Source organism: Scyliorhinus canicula, chromosome 8 (genome assembly GCF_902713615.1).
Source record: "Scyliorhinus canicula chromosome 8, sScyCan1.1, whole genome shotgun sequence".
In the NCBI taxonomy this organism is placed as follows: Eukaryota; Metazoa; Chordata; class Chondrichthyes; order Carcharhiniformes; family Scyliorhinidae; genus Scyliorhinus; species Scyliorhinus canicula.
Window position 1 is genome coordinate 110,190,747 of NC_052153.1, and position 19,556 is coordinate 110,210,302.

Below are 19,556 nucleotides of genomic sequence, written 5' to 3' on the forward strand. Positions count from 1 at the left end.
AGTTGCACAGTGTCACAGTGATTAGTACTTCTGCCTCACAGCGCGGGGACCCGGGTCTGTGTGAAGCTTACGTGTCTGCGTGGATTTCCTCCCGGTGCTCCGGTTTCCTCCCACAGTCCAAAGATGTGCCGGTTAGGTGGATTAGCCATGTTAAATTGCACCTGAGAGCCCAAAGATGTGCAGGTTATGGGATGGGGAGTGGGAGGTGGGCCGGAAGGCCTCTTTCTGCACTATAGGAATTCTATGGTTCTATGGTCACTGAATTGCAGTGCACCATCAGTGCAGATACACTCGCATCGGTGGTATTTGTAGCATGTGCAGAATGACCATCTGATCAACAATGCACACAAGCAGAGGAGGAGGTAGTGGAGGCTGCGAGGACTGTGGCCACTTCTCCTCAGAGGAGTGAGGAGAGGCCCATCATTGCTCAGCTTCATGTAGATGATGTGCCTCGGGGTGTCATCATCACAGTGGCAGATCCTTTAGCAGCAGTGTGAAATGTGTAGAGATTTTTTGGAGTTTTCCTGAGGCTGTGAAGTTTGGTCCACATGTGGAACCCAACAATGCCATGGGTTGCTCCATTTTTCTGATTTGTGAATGGATGGCATCTTTCATTGAGAAATTGGCATGTAATGGAGAGACAGACAGACCAAAGCACTTGGTGGATGCAGCGGTTGCACACAGACCTCCATAGAATTGCCTCATCCTCACAGTCTATGGAGTAATCGATGGTGAGATGGGCCAGCCACATATTTTCTTATTGTCAAGAGAAGAGCCACTTAGGCAACCACAGAAGTGCATCTCCGAGGACTGAGGAAGGCCAGGCAGAAGGCAATGGAAGCCCATCTGAAATAAAAAACAGAAAATGTTGGAAAAGCTGAGACAATCTTGCAGCATCTTCAGAATGCAAAGAAGTCACATTTGACTCGAAACGTTAACTCTATTTCTCTCTCCACAGATACTGCCAGACCTTCTGAGGTTTTCCAACATTTTCTATTTTTATTTCAGATTTCCAGAATCCACAGTATTTTTCTTTTATTTTGGTGTTCATTGGAAGGTGCTGTGATTCCTGAAGGCAAATCCTTAGTCCCTCTGATGGTGATCTCAGCACTACATGCTGGTCAGATGACTGAAGCTGCCGTGCACAGATACAGGTAACCCCTCGTGTGCTAGGGCCTCGTGGGGTTCAGGCACCCAGAGGATACAAGCTATGACCATATAGCACAATGGAGCATGAAAGGCAGCAGGCTGCCCATTTCAATTTCAGACACAGGAGCAGCACTCACACAAGTGATTGTGTGGGGGGGGGACTAGCACTTGGGGTTCACTGGATGATTTTGTATTAAACTGCAGAAGCATTTAACATGTAACGATAATTAAAAGTCTTGACATTCAATGTGTAAAGACTCATGCCTTTTATTTTACACAACAATTGATAGTGACCCAGATGTGAAATCAAATAAAAAATTGAGGAGCATTGAATGTCTGTGTCCCTGAGGGGTGCAGAGAGATGCTAAGGATCTCTGATGCAAGGTCAGCGGTGCTGGCTACGAGAGAGAACTGATTGGCTTGGCGTTCTCCCCATGTCTGCGTAGGTCTCATCCCCACAACCCAAAATTGTGCAGAGTAGTTGGATTGGTCACACTAAATTGTCCCTTAATTGGATTTAAAAAAAATAAAAATAAAGACTATTGTGACCGATTATAGATGGAGATCATAGAATCCCTACAGCGCAGGAGGAGGCCATTCAGCCCATTGAGTCTGCACCGACCCTCTGAAAAAGCACATTACCTAGGCCCACGTCTCCACCCGATTCCCGTAACCCAACAACTCCACCAAACCTTTTTTGACACTAAGGGGAAATTTAGCATGGCCAATCCACCAAACCTGAACCTCTTTTGGACTGTGGGAGGAAACCGGAACACCCAGAGGAAGCCCATGCCGACATGGGGAACGAATCATTATTGTGCAAAAGGAGGTCAATCGGCCTTTCGAGTCTGCACTGACCCTTGGAGAGAGCACCCTAGGCCCACATCTCCATCCGATCTCTGTAACCCAGTAACACCACCTAACCTTTTGGAAACTGAGCGGAAATTTCGCATGGCTAATCCACCTAACCTTAACACCTTTGTGACTGTGGGAGGAAACCGGAGCACCTGGAGGAAACAAACACAGGGAGAAAGTGAAAACTCCACACAGACAGACGCCAAGATTATCAATTAGAATGTGTCCCTTGGGCGAAGTAAAGATCAGCTGCCACAAAGCCATAATTGGGTAATGGATTGGAATGAGAAAACTACTGCCTCCACTTGACAATTCAAAGCCAGGTCTGACTCCCTGTGAAATACTGTTGTTTCACTTCACATTGCAATTGCAAAAATACTGTATAAGTTGATAAATGGTATTGAATTTGAGAAGACTGTAGGCCTGAGGCCACTCATTTTTACAATTTTGTATTTTGCATTTTATTTCTGTGCTTTGATTTTTAATATTTTAAAGTCACTTTGTATTTTCTCACTTGATAGATACTAATCTTAACCTAGCTATGATTGAGTTTAAATTAATTACTCAATAATCAGTCGTGAAGGGCAACACAGTGGTGCAGTGGGTTAGCCCTGCTGCCTCACAGCGCCGAGGTCCCAGGTTCGATCCCAGCTCTGGGTCACTGTCCATGTGAAATTTGCACATTCTCCCTGTGTTTGCGTGGGTTTCGCCCCCACAACCCAAAGCTGTGCAGGCTAGGTGGATTGGCCAAGCTAAATTGCCCCTTAATTGAAAATAATGAATTGGGTACTCTAAATTTAAAAAAAAAATAATCAGTCGTGATGTGTTATTGTCGATCTTGTTTTCTCTATGATCGGGCCGCACAGTTCTGTTTAGACTATGGGCGTGATTCTCCAGAAAGATTTCCAGAAAGAGCTCCCACCCCCCAACCCCCCATGTGTCCCCCAACTCTCCTTTCACCACCCCCTCTCCCTTAAACCCCCCCCAAACCTTTCTTCACCACCATCCCCACCACTGTGACCCACGTGTGTGGCTAACAATGCCCTCTCTGTGTCTCCACAGGAGCAGCTCTACCACAATCACAAGGAGAGGGCCCAGACTGCCAGAGGGGTGCCGGACATACAAATCCTCACAACCTTCAAAGAACGGGCCCTGGAGGTGACAGCGGTGACCGAGGACAAAGTGGCCACCAATGTGGAGGTCAGCGGACACCACAGAGGTGAGGCTGGACCCCACCATCGCTGGCCTCCCCCTCTGGGTCCTTCCCTGGCTTGATGGGCGGCCGGGTCCTCAGGGTGTGGGACAGGTTCTGGCATGTGGGTCACTGCCTCGAGCATCGGCAGACGCTGCTGCTGCCGCTGTCTGGCCGCCCGGCCTATCAGCAGTACCACTAGGGCCTGTTCTGCAGGGTTCAAAATACCGTCCATACCATTCAATATCTGTAAGGAATTTGGAGTGGGTGTTAGATTGACATACAGCGGTAACTCCCGCCCCAGAGCCCTCCATTCTCCATTGATCCCCCTCCCGCATGCCCAAAATGCCCAGCCTAAACACCCGGCTGCTGTGGACCACCCTCAATGGACCCTAGACCCTGTAACGCAGACACCTGCACATAACATCACCTGGACCGGGCGCTGGTCCCCTCCCTGTTCCACTCACCCGGAGCTGTATCCCATCCCCTGTATGTTCGGGTGTTGGCTGCTGCATGTGTAGACCATAAGACCATAAGACATAGGAGCGGAAGTAAGGCCATTCGGCCCATCGAGTCCACTCCACCATTTAATCATGGTTGATTTCAACTCCATTTACCCGCTCTCTCCCCATAGCCCTTAATTCCTCGAGAAATCAAGAATTTATCAATTTCTGTCTTAAAGACACTCAATGTCCCGGCCTCCACCGCCCTCTGTGGCAACGAATTCCACAGACCTACCACTCTCTGGCTGAAGAAATTTCTCCTCATCTCTGTTCTAAAGTGACTCCCTTTTATTCTAAGGCTGTGCCCCCGCGTCCTAGTCTCCCCTGCTAATGGAAACAACTTCCCTACGTCCATCCTATCCAAGCCATTCATTATCTTGTAAGTTTCTATTAGATCTCCCCTCAACCTCCTAAACTCCAATGAATATAATCCCACGATCCTCAGACGTTCATCGTGTGTAGTGCTGCCTCCTGCAGTGTTCAGGCATCACGGTCTGATTGGGATACTAGGTAATGACTCCCAAATGCTAACTAGCTCGCCCACTCATGGGAATCCACTAGGGTTATGTGAAGTGCTCACTTAACCATGATTGACAATTCTCTATTAACAATAGCCTTCAGCAGCACGGCCAGATGCCTCTGCGGTCAATGGGGATTATTGGTGGTTGGTGGGACAGACAGGCAGGGGCGAGGGTTGCCCACAGAATGGGTATACACTATCCAGGGGTTGGCATATTGGAACCTTGCGTGGCTGCCCCTCCAGCGTCTCCCCCTCCTCCCTTACCATGGCAGTCCCCCACACCCCGTCTAGCACTGGGGTGGCAAGCCCAGCACCCCCGGGCTCTTTACCTGTGAGCAAATATGGCTACTCACCTCCTCCCCACACAGTACCAGACTAACCGGCGCCACAGAAGCCCTTCAGCCAGGTTCACGTTTTTCAAACGTGTTCACTTGCTGGGGAGGCTGCTGAATGATGAGAGACCGTTGGATATGGGGTCCCTCTCATTAATATTGTTGCCTTCTTTACTTTGGGGTGAACCACAAGCTGTTTCTTATACCGATCAAATGACCACACACCAATATGGTAGCTTAAAAATACAGTTTATTAATAACACAAGACTTGTATCTCTATGCAATAATACACGAGGCTCCGTACTAAACTGCACCTAACGACTAAGATGGCCTTTACTTAACTTCGAGCGACCAGCACTGTGTGAGATAAGGCCTTTATCCGGGTCCACGTGGTCGGTTTGGCAGTTGTTGGGTTCGTCTCAGCTGGGCTCGTCCTTCAGGAATGGTCGCGGGTCCTTGAACTTGGTTGTTCTGTTGCAGTTGGTCGCACACAGGCGGGTCCCAAAAGAGATCGCTCTCTAGTGCGCAGGGCTTTTTATCCTTTGTCTCTTTTGCGCCCTTTTGGGTGATCATTACTCCGGGTCCAATGGATTAATAGGGTTTTCAATCACCGTCATCGATCTCAGCCAATTAGGGGGCGAATACCTCGAAAGCTGGGCGGGTCCCAGCTGTCATTGTCCCAGGCATGTTGGCCTTTCCAAAGGGGGGGGGTGGCGCCGGTTAGTCTGGTACTGTTGTAACTCCTTGATTCAAACTCTATTGTCCTGGGGGAAATGGTGATCGATTCTTAATGGATACAAGTTTCAGCCAAGTCTGGTTTCTTTGCGCAAGAAGCTGTGTACCTGTCTGTGTCCCAACGTGACCACAATTCCCATGGTCCTTTGCCGGTGGCCATTTTACATGGCTATAATATGGAAATAGGGTTTAAGTGGTGATAATTGGTTTCTCGCCCTACGGCGGGATCCCAATTTCACCAGAGAGTAGGCCGGTTGCATTGGCAACTGTTTGTCGCCTGGCGCGGTTCTCATTTTTGGCCTCTCCTGCTATTCACTAGCCTTGTTTCACTCGAGCAAGAGCGCAACAAGACCTGAGTATCACGCCCGTAAATCTTTTGTTTTTCACTTTCTCAAGTTAGAACACTGAAATAAGTTTTTTAAAATATATATCTTCAAAGTGCTGTTCTACTGGGGCTGGTTTAGCTCACTTGGCTAAATCGCTGGCTTTTAAAGCAGACCAAGCAGGCCAGTAGCACGGTTCGATTCCCGTACCAGCCTCCCCGGACAGGCGCCGGAATGTGGCGACTAGGGGCTTTTCACAGTAACTTCATTGAAGCCTACTCGTGACAATAAGCGATTTTTATTTCATACTGCATTCTGTGACCCTTGGACTACATACCGCGTTGCTGAGTAATCTTATCCGGTGTGGTTACACGAAGCATCAGGAGATGGTGTTTAATTGGTGGAGCTGGAGTGATGGCAGATGAGAAGAAACCGCCAAGAACTATGGAAACAATGTGAATTGTACAACGTCTGCTTAAGGTCCTTATGACAACATCTGGTAAGAGCTGAGATTTGTTTTGGGAAAGACTGTATAGCAGCAGGCTTCCAGCGGCTGCAATGAAGCAGCCAAAAATTCAGTTTAAAGAGAAATTGCTTCGGAGACTTAGGACTGCAGGCAAGTAGAATAGTCATCCACGGACAACAGGAAGGAGGGCCAGAAACAGAGTGACTGACCAAGGTGCTCACCTATTAGGGTTATTCAGTAACTTTGCCAAGGGGACGATAACTTGTGTACTAATATGGGAAAGCTATCGTGGATCAGACCAAATTGAAGGTTATCGTTTGTGTTTAAACAAACATCTGTCTGTCTTCCTTTCTTCAGCTATATACAAAGTTTTTTCTCCTTTCAATGAAGTTATCTTTCTTCCGTTATATATAATATTTCTTATATATAATCAATTATAATTTCCATTTTATTACAATCATTATTTAATAAAATTGTTGTTTTAACACAATGCTTATCAGAGTCATTCATTCCTGTTATGTCCTGGGTTCGGCTTCGAACCCAAGTGAGTCACTGAAAGGGACTCTCACCTCTCATTAAAAGACCTCAATCCAATATTGTCCTTACTTTTTGCTTGCCTTTTTATTTTTTTGACAAATGCTTAGATTAATGTTAAACACAAAGACGTTCCTCTTGTCTAATCTTAGGAATGATTGGAACAACACAGAGATTTCTCCTGATGATTATCATTCTCCGAGGGAACGGTTAGCTCACAGTTTTTACATTTCTTATTACTATTTATTTAAAAAAAATAAACTTAAAAAAATAAATTTATATATTTTTTCCAATTAAGGGGCAATTTAGCGTGGCCAATCCACCTAACCTGCACATCAATGGATTGTGGGGGTGAAACCTACGCAAACATGGGGAGTATGTGCAAACTCCACATGGACAGTGACCCAGGGTCGGGATTGAACCCGGGTCCTCAGCGCCGTGAGGCAGCAGTGGTTAGCTCACATAATACAATCTAGTAACATTTACCAGTAGGTGGCAATATAATGCCGCTAAGTAACTCAATCCAAGAAATTAGAACCATTAGGACGCATCAGAAGCTGAATGAAAGAACATAAAGTGACAGGAGAATCGGACAGGACAATGACTGAATCGTTAAGTTAATATTCAGAACATAGCAAGTGTGGTTGTTTGGAAAAAGCCAACGTTTCCCTTCATGACCAAAATGTCTGTGTTGTGGAGTAGGTAGAGTGTTTGTAAAGAGCCAGATCCCTCGAAAGTCAATGAGATAAATGAATCTGTTTCTTGGTGGTAATAGCAGAGGCAAATGTTGGTGAGGAGACTGTGGTTATACAGGAGACATGAAGATGAAGGTTTAATTAATTTTATTATAAGCACAAAAGTAAAGCTGTGCCTGCGACATACAATACAAATGTCCCAATCTGGGACAAACAGGAACTCCCGGTCTTGTTCTGGAATGGTATTTAAAGGGTTTGATAATGAGTACCAGCTGGACAGGCCTCTGCCCATTATCATGGGAACTTGTATTCCATGGGCTGGATTCTCCAAAAATGGGGCTTTGTCCCGACGCCAGCGTAAATAGGCTGGCGTTTTACTTTTGACTTTCCTTAAGAAAGTCCTGAGCGATTCTCCTACCTGCAGGGGGCTGGCAGGACCCAGAAGTTCTTCTGGCAGCTCTGGCTACGGATACGGGGCCGCACACTTCCTGTCGGGAGTCCGCACATGTGCATGGCGGTGGCCTGCAGCAGCCGCGCTGTGCGTGATGGCGGACTCGGACTGCGAACCCTCATCCAAAATGTAGGCCCCCCCCCCGTGAACACACCCACTCCTGGATCCATGCCTCCCGATCCCTCCCCTGGCCAACCATGAGACCCCCCCCACCAATCCGGTGATCATCCCCATGCCCCCCCCCCCCCACCAGGGCTGCCACGGACTGAGTCCGTAGTCACCACCCGAAGTCCCCGACGGCCGATACGTGGTTAGAACCACGCCGTTGGAAACTCGGCCAGCTTTGCGCGGTGAATCGGGGGGGTGGGGGAGCGTCTGCCAGTGGCCCCCTAGCCGCGCCGCGTAGCGATTCCTGGGGACATGGTACCACTGGTATCAGGGACAGGTGCTAGGGCCAGAGGCCCCCATGGTGCCGGCCACCGATGGGAGGAGGAGGGACAGAGTCCACGGTGCCAACTGGAACCACTGTGCAGCTGATTGGACCTGGTTGGGCACGGGGGTACGCACCTTGTGAACATGTTGGCCTTTCAAGGAGGAGATGGACCCGGACTCTTTGGTGCCGATATTTGGTGTTTCAGAGAAGCTGGAGCTCATGGAGAGGAAGAAGGCCAATGTCGTGGCCTTTGCCTCTCTGATTGGACAGCGGTGAATTTTACTGGAGTGGTGGTCGACATTGCCACCGGGGGTAGCAGCATGGTTGGGTGACTTGTACGACTTCCTGTGGTTAGAGAAGATAAAGTATTAGTTAAGGGGCTCAGTAGGGGGGTTTGAGAAAACATGGGGGATGTTTGTGACTGTGTTTGCGGAGCTGTTCGTCGCAGTGGATGGGGGGGGAGGGTTAAAATGGGGAAAAATCTGTACAGACCGTATAATTGATTGTTGGGAAGTTTGTCTCCCGGCTGTTTATTTGCTGTAACCTTGTTTTGATGCATGTTTGTAACAAAATACATTTTAAAAGAAAGATGTCGGCCTTTCACCCCCTGAAGACAGTGGTAACTGCACCCTTCTCCATCGCATCATCAAGCATTTCCACCATCAGCGGCATCGACATTCCTTAAACTTTCCATGAAACTTCACTGGGAACCCATCCGGCACCGATGCCTTACCTGACTGCGTCTTGTGGTTTCGTTTTTGATGTAGGGGAGGCGGATCTCACATGTGCCATTGCGCTAGCAAATGCAACGTTGGCTAGTGAACAGGAGCAAGGTGGGGGGAGTGGCCGTGGCAGTTGGAACCTGTATTGGCAGGTTTTGATGGACCTGGGAGGTGTGGGTGGTGGGGGGGATGGGGCCAGGGGATGAACCCATCGCTGCCTTCACTGCCTCCAACCCTAATGGCTCCTCTTTGCACAGAGAGAAAGTGCAAATACCACACAGACAGTGACCCAGCGGGCAATCGAACCTGGGACCCTGGAGCTGTGAAGCAACTGTGCTAACCACTGTGCTACAGCACCACATGTGTTCATTTTGGTCTTTCAGGGTCCTATTCTCTCTCTAGCTATACTTTTTCCTTTAATATACTTAAACATCTCTTTGGATCCTCCTTAATCCTCTCAGCCAAAGTTACTTCATACCCCATTTTTACCCTCCTAATTTTCTTACTGCACTGTATCCCCTTTACACTTCCAGGGAATCCTTCGATTCCAGCTGCTTGTATCTGATAGAACCATACTGTGGAAGGAAATCTTCCTGAAAACACTTCACAAATTCCACCCCATCTAAGCCCTTAACACTATGGCAGTTCCAGTCTATGTTGGGTAAATTATAATCCCCGACTATGACAACCCTATTACTACTGCAAGTCTCTTCAATCTTTCCTGCTGCTGAGGATCCCACCCCCCTGTCAATCTGGTTTAAACCCTCCTTTGTAGCACTAGCAAATCTGACCCCCCAGGATTTTGGTCCCCTGATGCACACAAAGACGAGAGTCTGATATAATCGAGGCTTTATTACGCTGAGATGTGTGGCCTCCTACAGCAGCTGACGAAATGGCTGCTGTACGGGGAGCACACATATTTATACTCTGCCTACTGGGCAGAGCCAGCAGGCAGGAAACTACCCCCGTACCTGTAGTACAGGGGCCTTACCGTAAAACACCTATATCAACATCCTATATATACAATATATACAGCAGTGGTGACTACCACATCCCCCTACAGTTCAGATGCAACCCGCTCCTCTTAAACAGGTCACCTCTGCCCCAGAAAATATCCCAATGATCTAAGAACTGAATCTCTGCTGCCTGTACCAATTCTTTAGCCACGCATCCCATCTGCCATATTCCCCTGTTCTTCCTGTCAGTGCATGTGGCACCGGAAGTAATCCAGAGGTTACCACCCTTGAGGTCCTGCTTCTTAATCTTTTCCTCAATCTCTATAATCACTCCTCAGGACCTCATTCCTAATTCTATTTACACCATTTGTGCCAACGTGCAAACGACTTCTGGCTCCTTCTCCTCCCCTGTGAGAATGTTGTGCAGCCGTTCCAAGATATCCTTGACCCTGGCAACACACCATCCTGGGCTCCCGTTTGTGGCTACAGAATCTTCCTGTCTGTCTATTTCTGTAACCCGCAGCAGTCATTGTAATCTTTCATCCTTACATTGAGAAAAGGCATTGAATGTTTAATGAGGCAAAATTAATCTTTATAAATTGAATAGTTCATCAGTATGATTTTACATTTATTAAATATTTAATTACAATAATCCATTACAGTACATACTGCATCTAATTCAATGTTGATCCCTAAGGTTGAGAAATTATTCATCAACAGAATAAATTGTGGGTAATCGATAAACATACTTTTTAAACCACTTTGTGTACAGTATTTCAGAGAAGATATGTACACTTTACAGAGTATGTGATTATGAAAATATAATAAAGATACAATTTGAAATGAATTTAAATTCAATGTTTCTTGGGGCTGGTTCAGCTTGTGCAAGAATATAATAAAATCATGCAAAGATAAATGAATTTGGCAGATGAAACATCAAACTTAATATTGTGGGGAGATCTCAAGTGAAGATGATTCAAGGTTTTTCAAATATACATGCACAAAACAAAGAACAACATGAAAGAGCAACAGGAAAGTGATTGAACGCTTATTTCATATTTGCCTTTTCTCAGAAATAGGAGGAAAAGATGCCTGAGTTAAATACATTTCCTGAGACTGCACCATTAGCAGGTCTCACAATCAGTAGGCAGCTTATTAGAAAATCAGGAGCAATAAATTGGAGATTTGTTCAAGGGAAGTAACTTTACTTTCTGGTTGAAGGGCAAAAGGGGTGACATCAGATTATCTGCCTGTTATACATCTCCTCAATTTTCTCTTCTCTTGACTTCAGAGGAGTCAAAAGCTGAGAAAGGTGCATAAAAATGGTGAATCCATTATTTCCCCATTTTATATAATTGACAAATGTTAAAATTACTCACAAACTACTTGCTATCCTTGAAATACAGTCAGTGATATGGGCTAAAGGAAAACTTGACCCTAATTTCCACTAACAGTGGTGGAGGAGCTAGGCAACTTAAAAATATTGCAGGAAAGACAAGGCAGAATTTACTACTCACTTCCGTGGCAAGTTTGATGCCCTGATTAATTCTGTGGTGGGAAGGCCTGTGGATGGCCTTCTGCCCGACCACCAAATGTGGGTAATTCATGCTCAATTAAGTGTCTCATCCCACTGCTGTTTTAATTAAGAGACTTGCTAGGCCAAATCTGAAGGCACTTAAGAGTCAACATTATACTCTAGCTCGAGAATCACATGCAGGTCAGACCAGGCAGACTTCCTTCGCAGAAGAACATGAGTGAACCAGATGGGTTCTTCATTTTATAACAATCGACAATGGTTTCATTGTCATCATTAGGCACTTAATTCCAGATCTGCTGAGGTGGGATTCGAACCTATGTCCCAGAGCACTACCCTGGATATCTGGATTACTTGCCCAGTGACAATGCCATTGTGTCACTGCCTCCACATGGTGCAGGAAAAGCTAAAGATGAACATTCACTTCAGGGTGTCCATGAGATACCCCAGAATGAGTCATAAGGCCTTTGCTGTTTTTAATTACTTAAACGAGAGTGAAGCTAGCTGAGTTTCCAACATTTGAGAGGGTATCCAACTAGGAAACTATTAAAATTTTCAGAAAATTTTAGTCAGAGTCAGAATTATTTAGATATGTAAATGATAGGTGCAACTGAATGTGGCTAAGCTTGAAATGGTGAATATTGGAACAACAAATCTAAAGATGTGTGTGTGTCAAATGGAAAGTGCTGGTCAAGGAAGGTCTTTGGAATTATAATGGATAAATTTAAGAACCAGTAAGTACGATGCACAACTGCAGATAAAATGACAAGAGCCTGGATTGCATTAGCTCAGCAACAACGCACAATTGAAAGAGGTCATATTGTTGTCATTAAAGGCTTTACCATTTGAAGTCTTGTGTGAATTTAATCATAGGGAATGTTTCACAGATGACAATTCTGTGCAATGGTGAGGGAGTTTGTTTGCTTCCTTTCGGGTTGCTCCAGGATTGAATGATGCCTCCTTGGAGTTGCTTGTGCAAGCAGTCAGAGAAAGAAATCACCCCAGAATGCTGCAGCTGAGAGAAAGAGTCCAGCAGATCTCACCAAGAAGGCATGCCTGGAGGAAGCAGCCATAGCAGGCATCCGTGGGGTTTGCAAGAACATCCTGTGCTGCCCGTTTACATCTTGGTGGTTACCATTGACCAGAAACTGCACAGGACTATTCATATAAATACTGCGGCTAGAAGAGCAGGTCTGAAGCTAGGGATTCTGTGGAGACTAACTCACCTCCTGACTTCCGAAAATCTGTCCACCCTCCAAAAGGCGAAGGTCTGGAGTGTGATGGAACATATTCTCCACGTGCTTGGATGAGTGCAGCTCCAACAACATTAAAACAGCTCAAAACCATCCAGGACAAAATAGCCCACTTGATTGGCACACCATCCACCACCTTAAGCATTAAATTCCTCTTCTACTGATGCATAGTGGCAGCCGTGTTAACCATCTACAGGATTCATTTCAGCAAATCTCCAAGCCTCCTCCAATACCACTGTCAAACCTGTGATCTCTACCCCCGAGAAGGACGGGGCAGATGCATGCAAACATCACCACCTACAAGCATTCTGACTTGGAATTATATTGCCATTCCTTCACTGTAACTGGATCTACATCCTGGAATTCCTGTACAGCACTGTGGCTGTACCTACACAGCATTGGTTGGTTTAGCAGGGGCTGGTTTAGCTCACTGAGCTAAATCACTGGCTTTTAAAGCAGACAAAGCAGGCCAGCAGCACGGTTCGATTCCCGTACCAGCCTCCCCGGACAGGCGCCGGAATGTGGCGACTAGGGGCTTTTCACAGTAACTTCATTGAAGCCTACTCGTGACAATAAGCGATTTTCATTTTTCATTTTTTCATTTCATTGACCAAAGTGGTTGAAGAAGAAGGCTCACCAGCATCTTTTTAAGGGCAATAGGGGATGGGCAGAAAATGTGGGCCTAGTGCGTGATGCCCATATCCTGCAAAATAATAAATAATGAAAGAAAACATAAGACACCAAGAGAGGAGGAGGCCATGGAGATCGGATGAGTCATAGCAGGTCAACCGCTCACTGCCATGCGTTCATATGTCAGAGGTAAAGAGCCACTCATGGCATAGGTAGCCTCCATTTGTGCATGGAACTTCACAAATGGAAACTCCAACAAATGTTTACACATTTCGCACTGCCACTGTGCTGATGATACCCGAGGAGCATCGTCTGCATGAAGTTGAATAATTGTGCGCCTCTCCTGAGAGAAGTGGCCATAGTTCTCACAGCCTCCACTACCTCCTCCCGTGCTTCTGTGTATAGTTCACCAGATTGTGCCACCCATTCTACATGTACTACAAAGACCACAAATGCAAGTGTTTCTGCGAAGCAGGCGTGGAAGCAATGGAGGGTGTGTAAAGGAATGGTTTCACCAAACATTCTTAAGTTTAGACCATGCATGAACAGGGCACTCATGACAGCCTTTAACAGCACAGGAAGCTGCTGACCTGCGGGAAAACCAATGATTGATTGAAGGAGAAGCTGTTTCACTTAAAACATGCCCCTGTAGCTGGTACAGCAGCAGGCGACATCAAAGTTTGGGGTAGCACGGTAGCAAAGTGGTTAGCATTGTGGCTTCACAGCGCCAGAGTCCTAGGTTTGATTCCCCGCTGGATCACTGTCTATGCGGAGTTTGCACATTCTCCCCGTGTCTGCGTGGGTTTCCTCCGGGTGCTCCGATTCCTCCCACAGTCCAAAGATGTGCAGGTTAGGTGGATTGGCCCTGCTAAATTGCCAATAGTGTCCAAAAAGGGTAGGAGGAGTTATTGGGTTACGGGGATAGGGTGGAATAGGGCTTAAGTGGGTCGGTGCGGACTCGATTAGCCGAATGGCCTCCTTCTGCACTGTATATTCTATTCTATAAGATTCCTGCAGCACAGGAAACCATTTTAAGTCACTGCTACACGGTGCCACAGCCAAGGGTGGCACAGTTGCACAGTGTCACAGTGATTAGTACTTCTGCCTCACAGCGCGGGGACCCGGGTCTGTGTGAAGCTTACGTGTCCTGCGTGGATTTCCTCCCGGTGCTCCGGTTTCCTCCCACAGTCCAAAGATGTGCCGGTTAGGTGGATTAGCCATGTTAAATTGCACCTGAGAGCCCAAAGATGTGCAGGTTATGGGATGGGGAGTGGGAGGTGGGCCGGAAGGCCTCTTTCTGCACTATAGGAATTCTATGGTTCTATGGTCACTGAATTGCAGTGCACCATCAGTGCAGATACACTCGCATCGGTGGTATTTGTAGCATGTGCAGAATGACCATCTGATCAACAATGCACACAAGCAGAGGAGGAGGTAGTGGAGGCTGCGAGGACTGTGGCCACTTCTCCTCAGAGGAGTGAGGAGAGGCCCATCATTGCTCAGCTTCATGTAGATGATGTGCCTCGGGGTGTCATCATCACAGTGGCAGATCCTTTAGCAGCAGTGTGAAATGTGTAGAGATTTTTTGGAGTTTTCCTGAGGCTGTGAAGTTTGGTCCACATGTGGAACCCAACAATGCCATGGGTTGCTCCATTTTTCTGATTTGTGAATGGATGGCATCTTTCATTGAGAAATTGGCATGTAATGGAGAGACAGACAGACCAAAGCACTTGGTGGATGCAGCGGTTGCACACAGACCTCCATAGAATTGCCTCATCCTCACAGTCTATGGAGTAATCGATGGTGAGATGGGCCAGCCACATATTTTCTTATTGTCAAGAGAAGAGCCACTTAGGCAACCACAGAAGTGCATCTCCGAGGACTGAGGAAGGCCAGGCAGAAGGCAATGGAAGCCCATCTGAAATAAAAAACAGAAAATGTTGGAAAAGCTGAGACAATCTTGCAGCATCTTCAGAATGCAAAGAAGTCACATTTGACTCGAAACGTTAACTCTATTTCTCTCTCCACAGATACTGCCAGACCTTCTGAGGTTTTCCAACATTTTCTATTTTTATTTCAGATTTCCAGAATCCACAGTATTTTCTTTTATTTTGGTGTTCATTGGAAGGTGCTGTGATTCCTGAAGGCAAATCCTTAGTCCCTCTGATGGTGATCTCAGCACTACATGCTGGTCAGATGACTGAAGCTGCCGTGCACAGATACAGGTAACCCCTCGTGTGCTAGGGCCTCGTGGGGTTCAGGCACCCAGAGGATACAAGCTATGACCATATAGCACAATGGAGCATGAAAGGCAGCAGGCTGCCCATTTCAATTTCAGACACAGGAGCAGCACTCACACAAGTGATTGTGTGGGGGGGGGACTAGCACTTGGGGTTCACTGGATGATTTTGTATTAAACTGCAGAAGCATTTAACATGTAACGATAATTAAAAGTCTTGACATTCAATGTGTAAAGACTCATGCCTTTTATTTTACACAACAATTGATAGTGACCCAGATGTGAAATCAAATAAAAAATTGAGGAGCATTGAATGTCTGTGTCCCTGAGGGGTGCAGAGAGATGCTAAGGATCTCTGATGCAAGGTCAGCGGTGCTGGCTACGAGAGAGAACTGATTGGCTTGGTGCCAATGTCCTTGTATGAAGTGCCTGCTGATCAGAGAGTTGTGAATCTCCCTGTCATGGATGTCACTGCCTATGAGCTGGGTGGCATGGTACCACCTTTATCGTCTGGTCCCTGCTGAGGTGGCTCATTCTCATACAAGGATGTGGCTCACTCAGAACTCTTGTTCCAACACTACTCCCCTCTGGAGCACCAGGTTGGCAATGCAGAGTATACCCTTGAGGGTGTGAATTGAAGGGCTCCTTCACATTTACCAAGGTATCTAAACTTTAGAAACAAAAGGCCATGGTTGGCTCGATGGTGACCCTTGTCGAAAGGCAACAGTTCGATGTGCCCTTTACCTTGTGTTGGGGTTGTATACAGGGGTCAGAAGAGGTAACTTCAGTGGATACCCCTTGACCCTCAGGATCCAGCCGCAAAGGCACTGTGGTGGTCGAATAACGGAGGTAATTGGTACTGTCAATGGATGTCAGAGCTTTGGCAGACTCTGGAAACCTTGCACACAACAGCATAATCTGCTTTCGGTAGACAAAGATGGCTTGAGGAAGTGGAACCCTTCTCTGTTCACATGCTCTCAGGGAGTTTTGATAGTCACATGAGCACAGCTAATGTCCCACTGCACCTGGGGAAATCGAACTTTGGGCTCAATGCTGACTGCCGTCTCTGATTCACATCAGATTGGTAGTGAACTTGGTATATTGGCCAGTGAATGACATTCATGGCATCCTTTATGCCGTGTTGGGATGCTGACTGAGAGCTGCCATCTAGATCTCCACATGATCACTGCAACAAACCACAAGTAAAGAGTCTCAGTGCCAATATCATCTTTAAATTTACAGATCTAATGGGAGGGATTCTCTGTTAGCCGACGCCGAAATCGGGAAAGACAATTGGGTGGAGAATTGTGATGCCAAAATCTCATGAGGCGCCGATTTGACGCCACATCGCAATGTTCCAGCACCTCGGTGCAGTTCACTTGTGCTTTTAAAAATTGTGAAACCAACGTGGAGGCTGCTGAGGGGAGAGAGAGGGGATATGGAAAATGTTCAACATCACCATAGTTTGCTGACACTTGTGCCACTGACTGGGTGGCTTCTGCCAGGGCCAGGGGGAGTAGCGGGGTGGCCAGGAGGTGGGCTGTGGGATAGCGGAATCGGTCCAGGTGTGGCTCCAATTTTTCTGTCGTCAAAGTCCACAAGTTCTGTGTTGGCATAAACAGTTAGTCTCAGAAACGGAGGATCCGGCCCAGGGTGTCCACCACTTCCCATTGGCATCAACTCCTGCATACCACATTGGACATCTCTATGCAGCTGAACCTCTTGCTCCCATGCACATTCCTCATCCACATTTAATAGCTTCCTCAACCTACCAACTGCTGCAAAGCCACTCCATGTGGCTGCATCTCCATCTTGATGTCATTCTCCTCCTGATTGGACTAGTCAGAATCTGGATGCATTAACCCCACAGCCAAAGGACTCCACTATGATGAGCTTCTCAACAACCGTGTCCTTCCTCCAGTAGCTAATGTGAACCTGGGAAACACCTTTCCACCAACAGCACTTCACTTGAACCTACCCTCTACAGCGCCTCCAAACTTCATAGCGTCACTCTTTCAACATGCAACCTGCAGGCTGCTTCATATAATGGCTGGCAGCTCCCTCCCCAACACAGCTACTGCTAAGATTGTGGCTTGTTTGAGTAGGCAACGCTCTTATCTTCCATGCTTCCTGTGCACCCATTGACAAATTCAGAAAAAGGTAGTAAAATATCTGACAATTGGTTATTCAATAACATTAATTAGCTGCTCACCACTGATATGCCAGCTGCTGATCTGTCCCGTCATCGGTGCTAAGCAACATTGGTGGATGGTGGAAAGACATTAGGGAAGTTGGCCTGAGCCATTTTACTCGTCCCACCGCCTTGCCCACTTCCAGGCCGGCCTCTACGGGGCCCGCAGCATTCTACACAATGGCATCCTTTCCAATTTTTTGTTCATTGGAGTGAAGAGTTAGCTACCAATGAATGTGTTAAAATTGAGATATAACTGGAAGGGAAGTCAAGCATATCTTTTACCCTCAAATAATAATTGAATTGTGCAATAAAGTAACAGGAAAGGCAACTGAAGCTGTCAGTGTAAATGAGTTAGAAACCTTTGAGGAAAGAAGGGACTAAAGAATACAGTGCAAAATAGGTGAATGAGGTGATTTTGGACAGAAACATTGGTTTGTTTGAGCCTCAGGACTTTTTTGTGTCCTGAATTCCTTTAGTGTTTTTTTAGTCCACAGGTACATTTTCATTTAACCAATTGTGAACATCAGTCTGAATTTTCTTCTTCCAATTGAAAAACTCCCGCCTGCTTTTGATGACGTGTTCAACGTCTTCGGCCAATTTTCCTTCTTCACTGGTACTGTTCAGAAATAGTTCAAACTGTAAAAGAAACATAAAAATGTCGGAAAAAGCTGAGTATTAGAAATATGGGGCGGAGAATCACCGGGGATCGGCGTGAATCCCACCCCCGCCGGCTGCCGAATTCTCTGGCACCGGAGATTCGGCGGGGTGGGAATTGCGCCGCACCGGTTGGTGCCCCCCTCCCCTGGCGATTCTCCGCCCCGAGATGGGCCGAAGTCCCACTTGTTCTATGCAGGTCCCGCCGGCGTAAATTGGACTAAGTCCCTTACCGGCGGGGTCCGGGGGGGGGGGCGCGGGGTGGTCTGGCCCCGGGGTGTGCCCCCACAGTGAACTGGCTCGCGATCGGGGCCCACTGATCCGCGGGCGGGCCTGTGCCGTGGGGGCACTCTTTTCCTACGCGCAGGCCATGTAAGCCTCCGCCATGGCCGATGGGTAGTAAAACACCCCCTGCGCATGTGCAGACCGCGCCGGCCGATGGAGTCCCTTCAGCCACGGTTGGCGCGGCGCCAAAGGCCTTCCACGCCGGCCGGCAGGGCGCCAACCATTCCAGGGTGGGCCTAGCCCCTAAAGGTGTGGAGGATTCCGCACCTTTGCGGCGGCCCGACGCCGGAGTAGTTCACGCCACACCGTCCCACCGGGACCTTCCGTCCTGCCGGGTATGGGAGAATCCCGCCCATGGTTACTATGGAAATAATAGTATATTAATCAGCACAGCTTTGTTAAAGAGTGCTCGAGAAAACATATAGTAATCAATGTGAATGATGTTTTTTCTACCCTGCTGTACACTTAGCCATCTAACTGAAGAGAAGTGACGGGAAGACACAAAGGGGCTGGACCCTACATCGGCAGGATCATCCATTTCACCGGCAGTGCACTCACGGCCGCTGATTTCCCGATGGCATGGGGTGCCCACAATGGGAAACCCCATTGGCTGCTGCCAGGTTGGAGGTTCCCGCCTCCGACGAGGTAACTGGTTCAGCAGGACGTAGAATCCCGCCCAAAGTTCTTTCCCACACAGAAGCTGTCTGACTCACCTCTGCCCATTTGTTGCTGAAACCCTCACCAATATTGCCTCCAAACATGTCTATTCTACCACTCTCCTGGCAATCTTCCAACTACCACTCTGTATTTTTCTGACCCTCTAAAACTGCATTTCCTTAATCCTATCCTGGATTGTTCTAATTGCCTGTTAACTATAGACACAATGGGTGGGATTCTCTGA

At 47.3% G+C, this 19,556-nt stretch overlaps 1 protein-coding gene across 1 annotated transcript in view; it reads right to left on the bottom strand.

Annotated features, from left to right (window-relative positions):
* Nucleotides 1–15,389: 15,389 nt before the first annotated feature.
* The window catches only part of LOC119970440 (aminopeptidase Q-like), a 239,078-nt gene continuing 234,911 nt past the window's right edge, over nt 15,390–19,556 (bottom strand). The window contains exon 20 of the mRNA XM_038805049.1: nt 15,390–18,352. Within this exon, the coding sequence (XP_038660977.1) occupies nt 18,200–18,352 (153 nt within the window). The 3' untranslated portion in view covers nt 15,390–18,199. The remainder of the gene's footprint in view (nt 18,353–19,556) is intronic.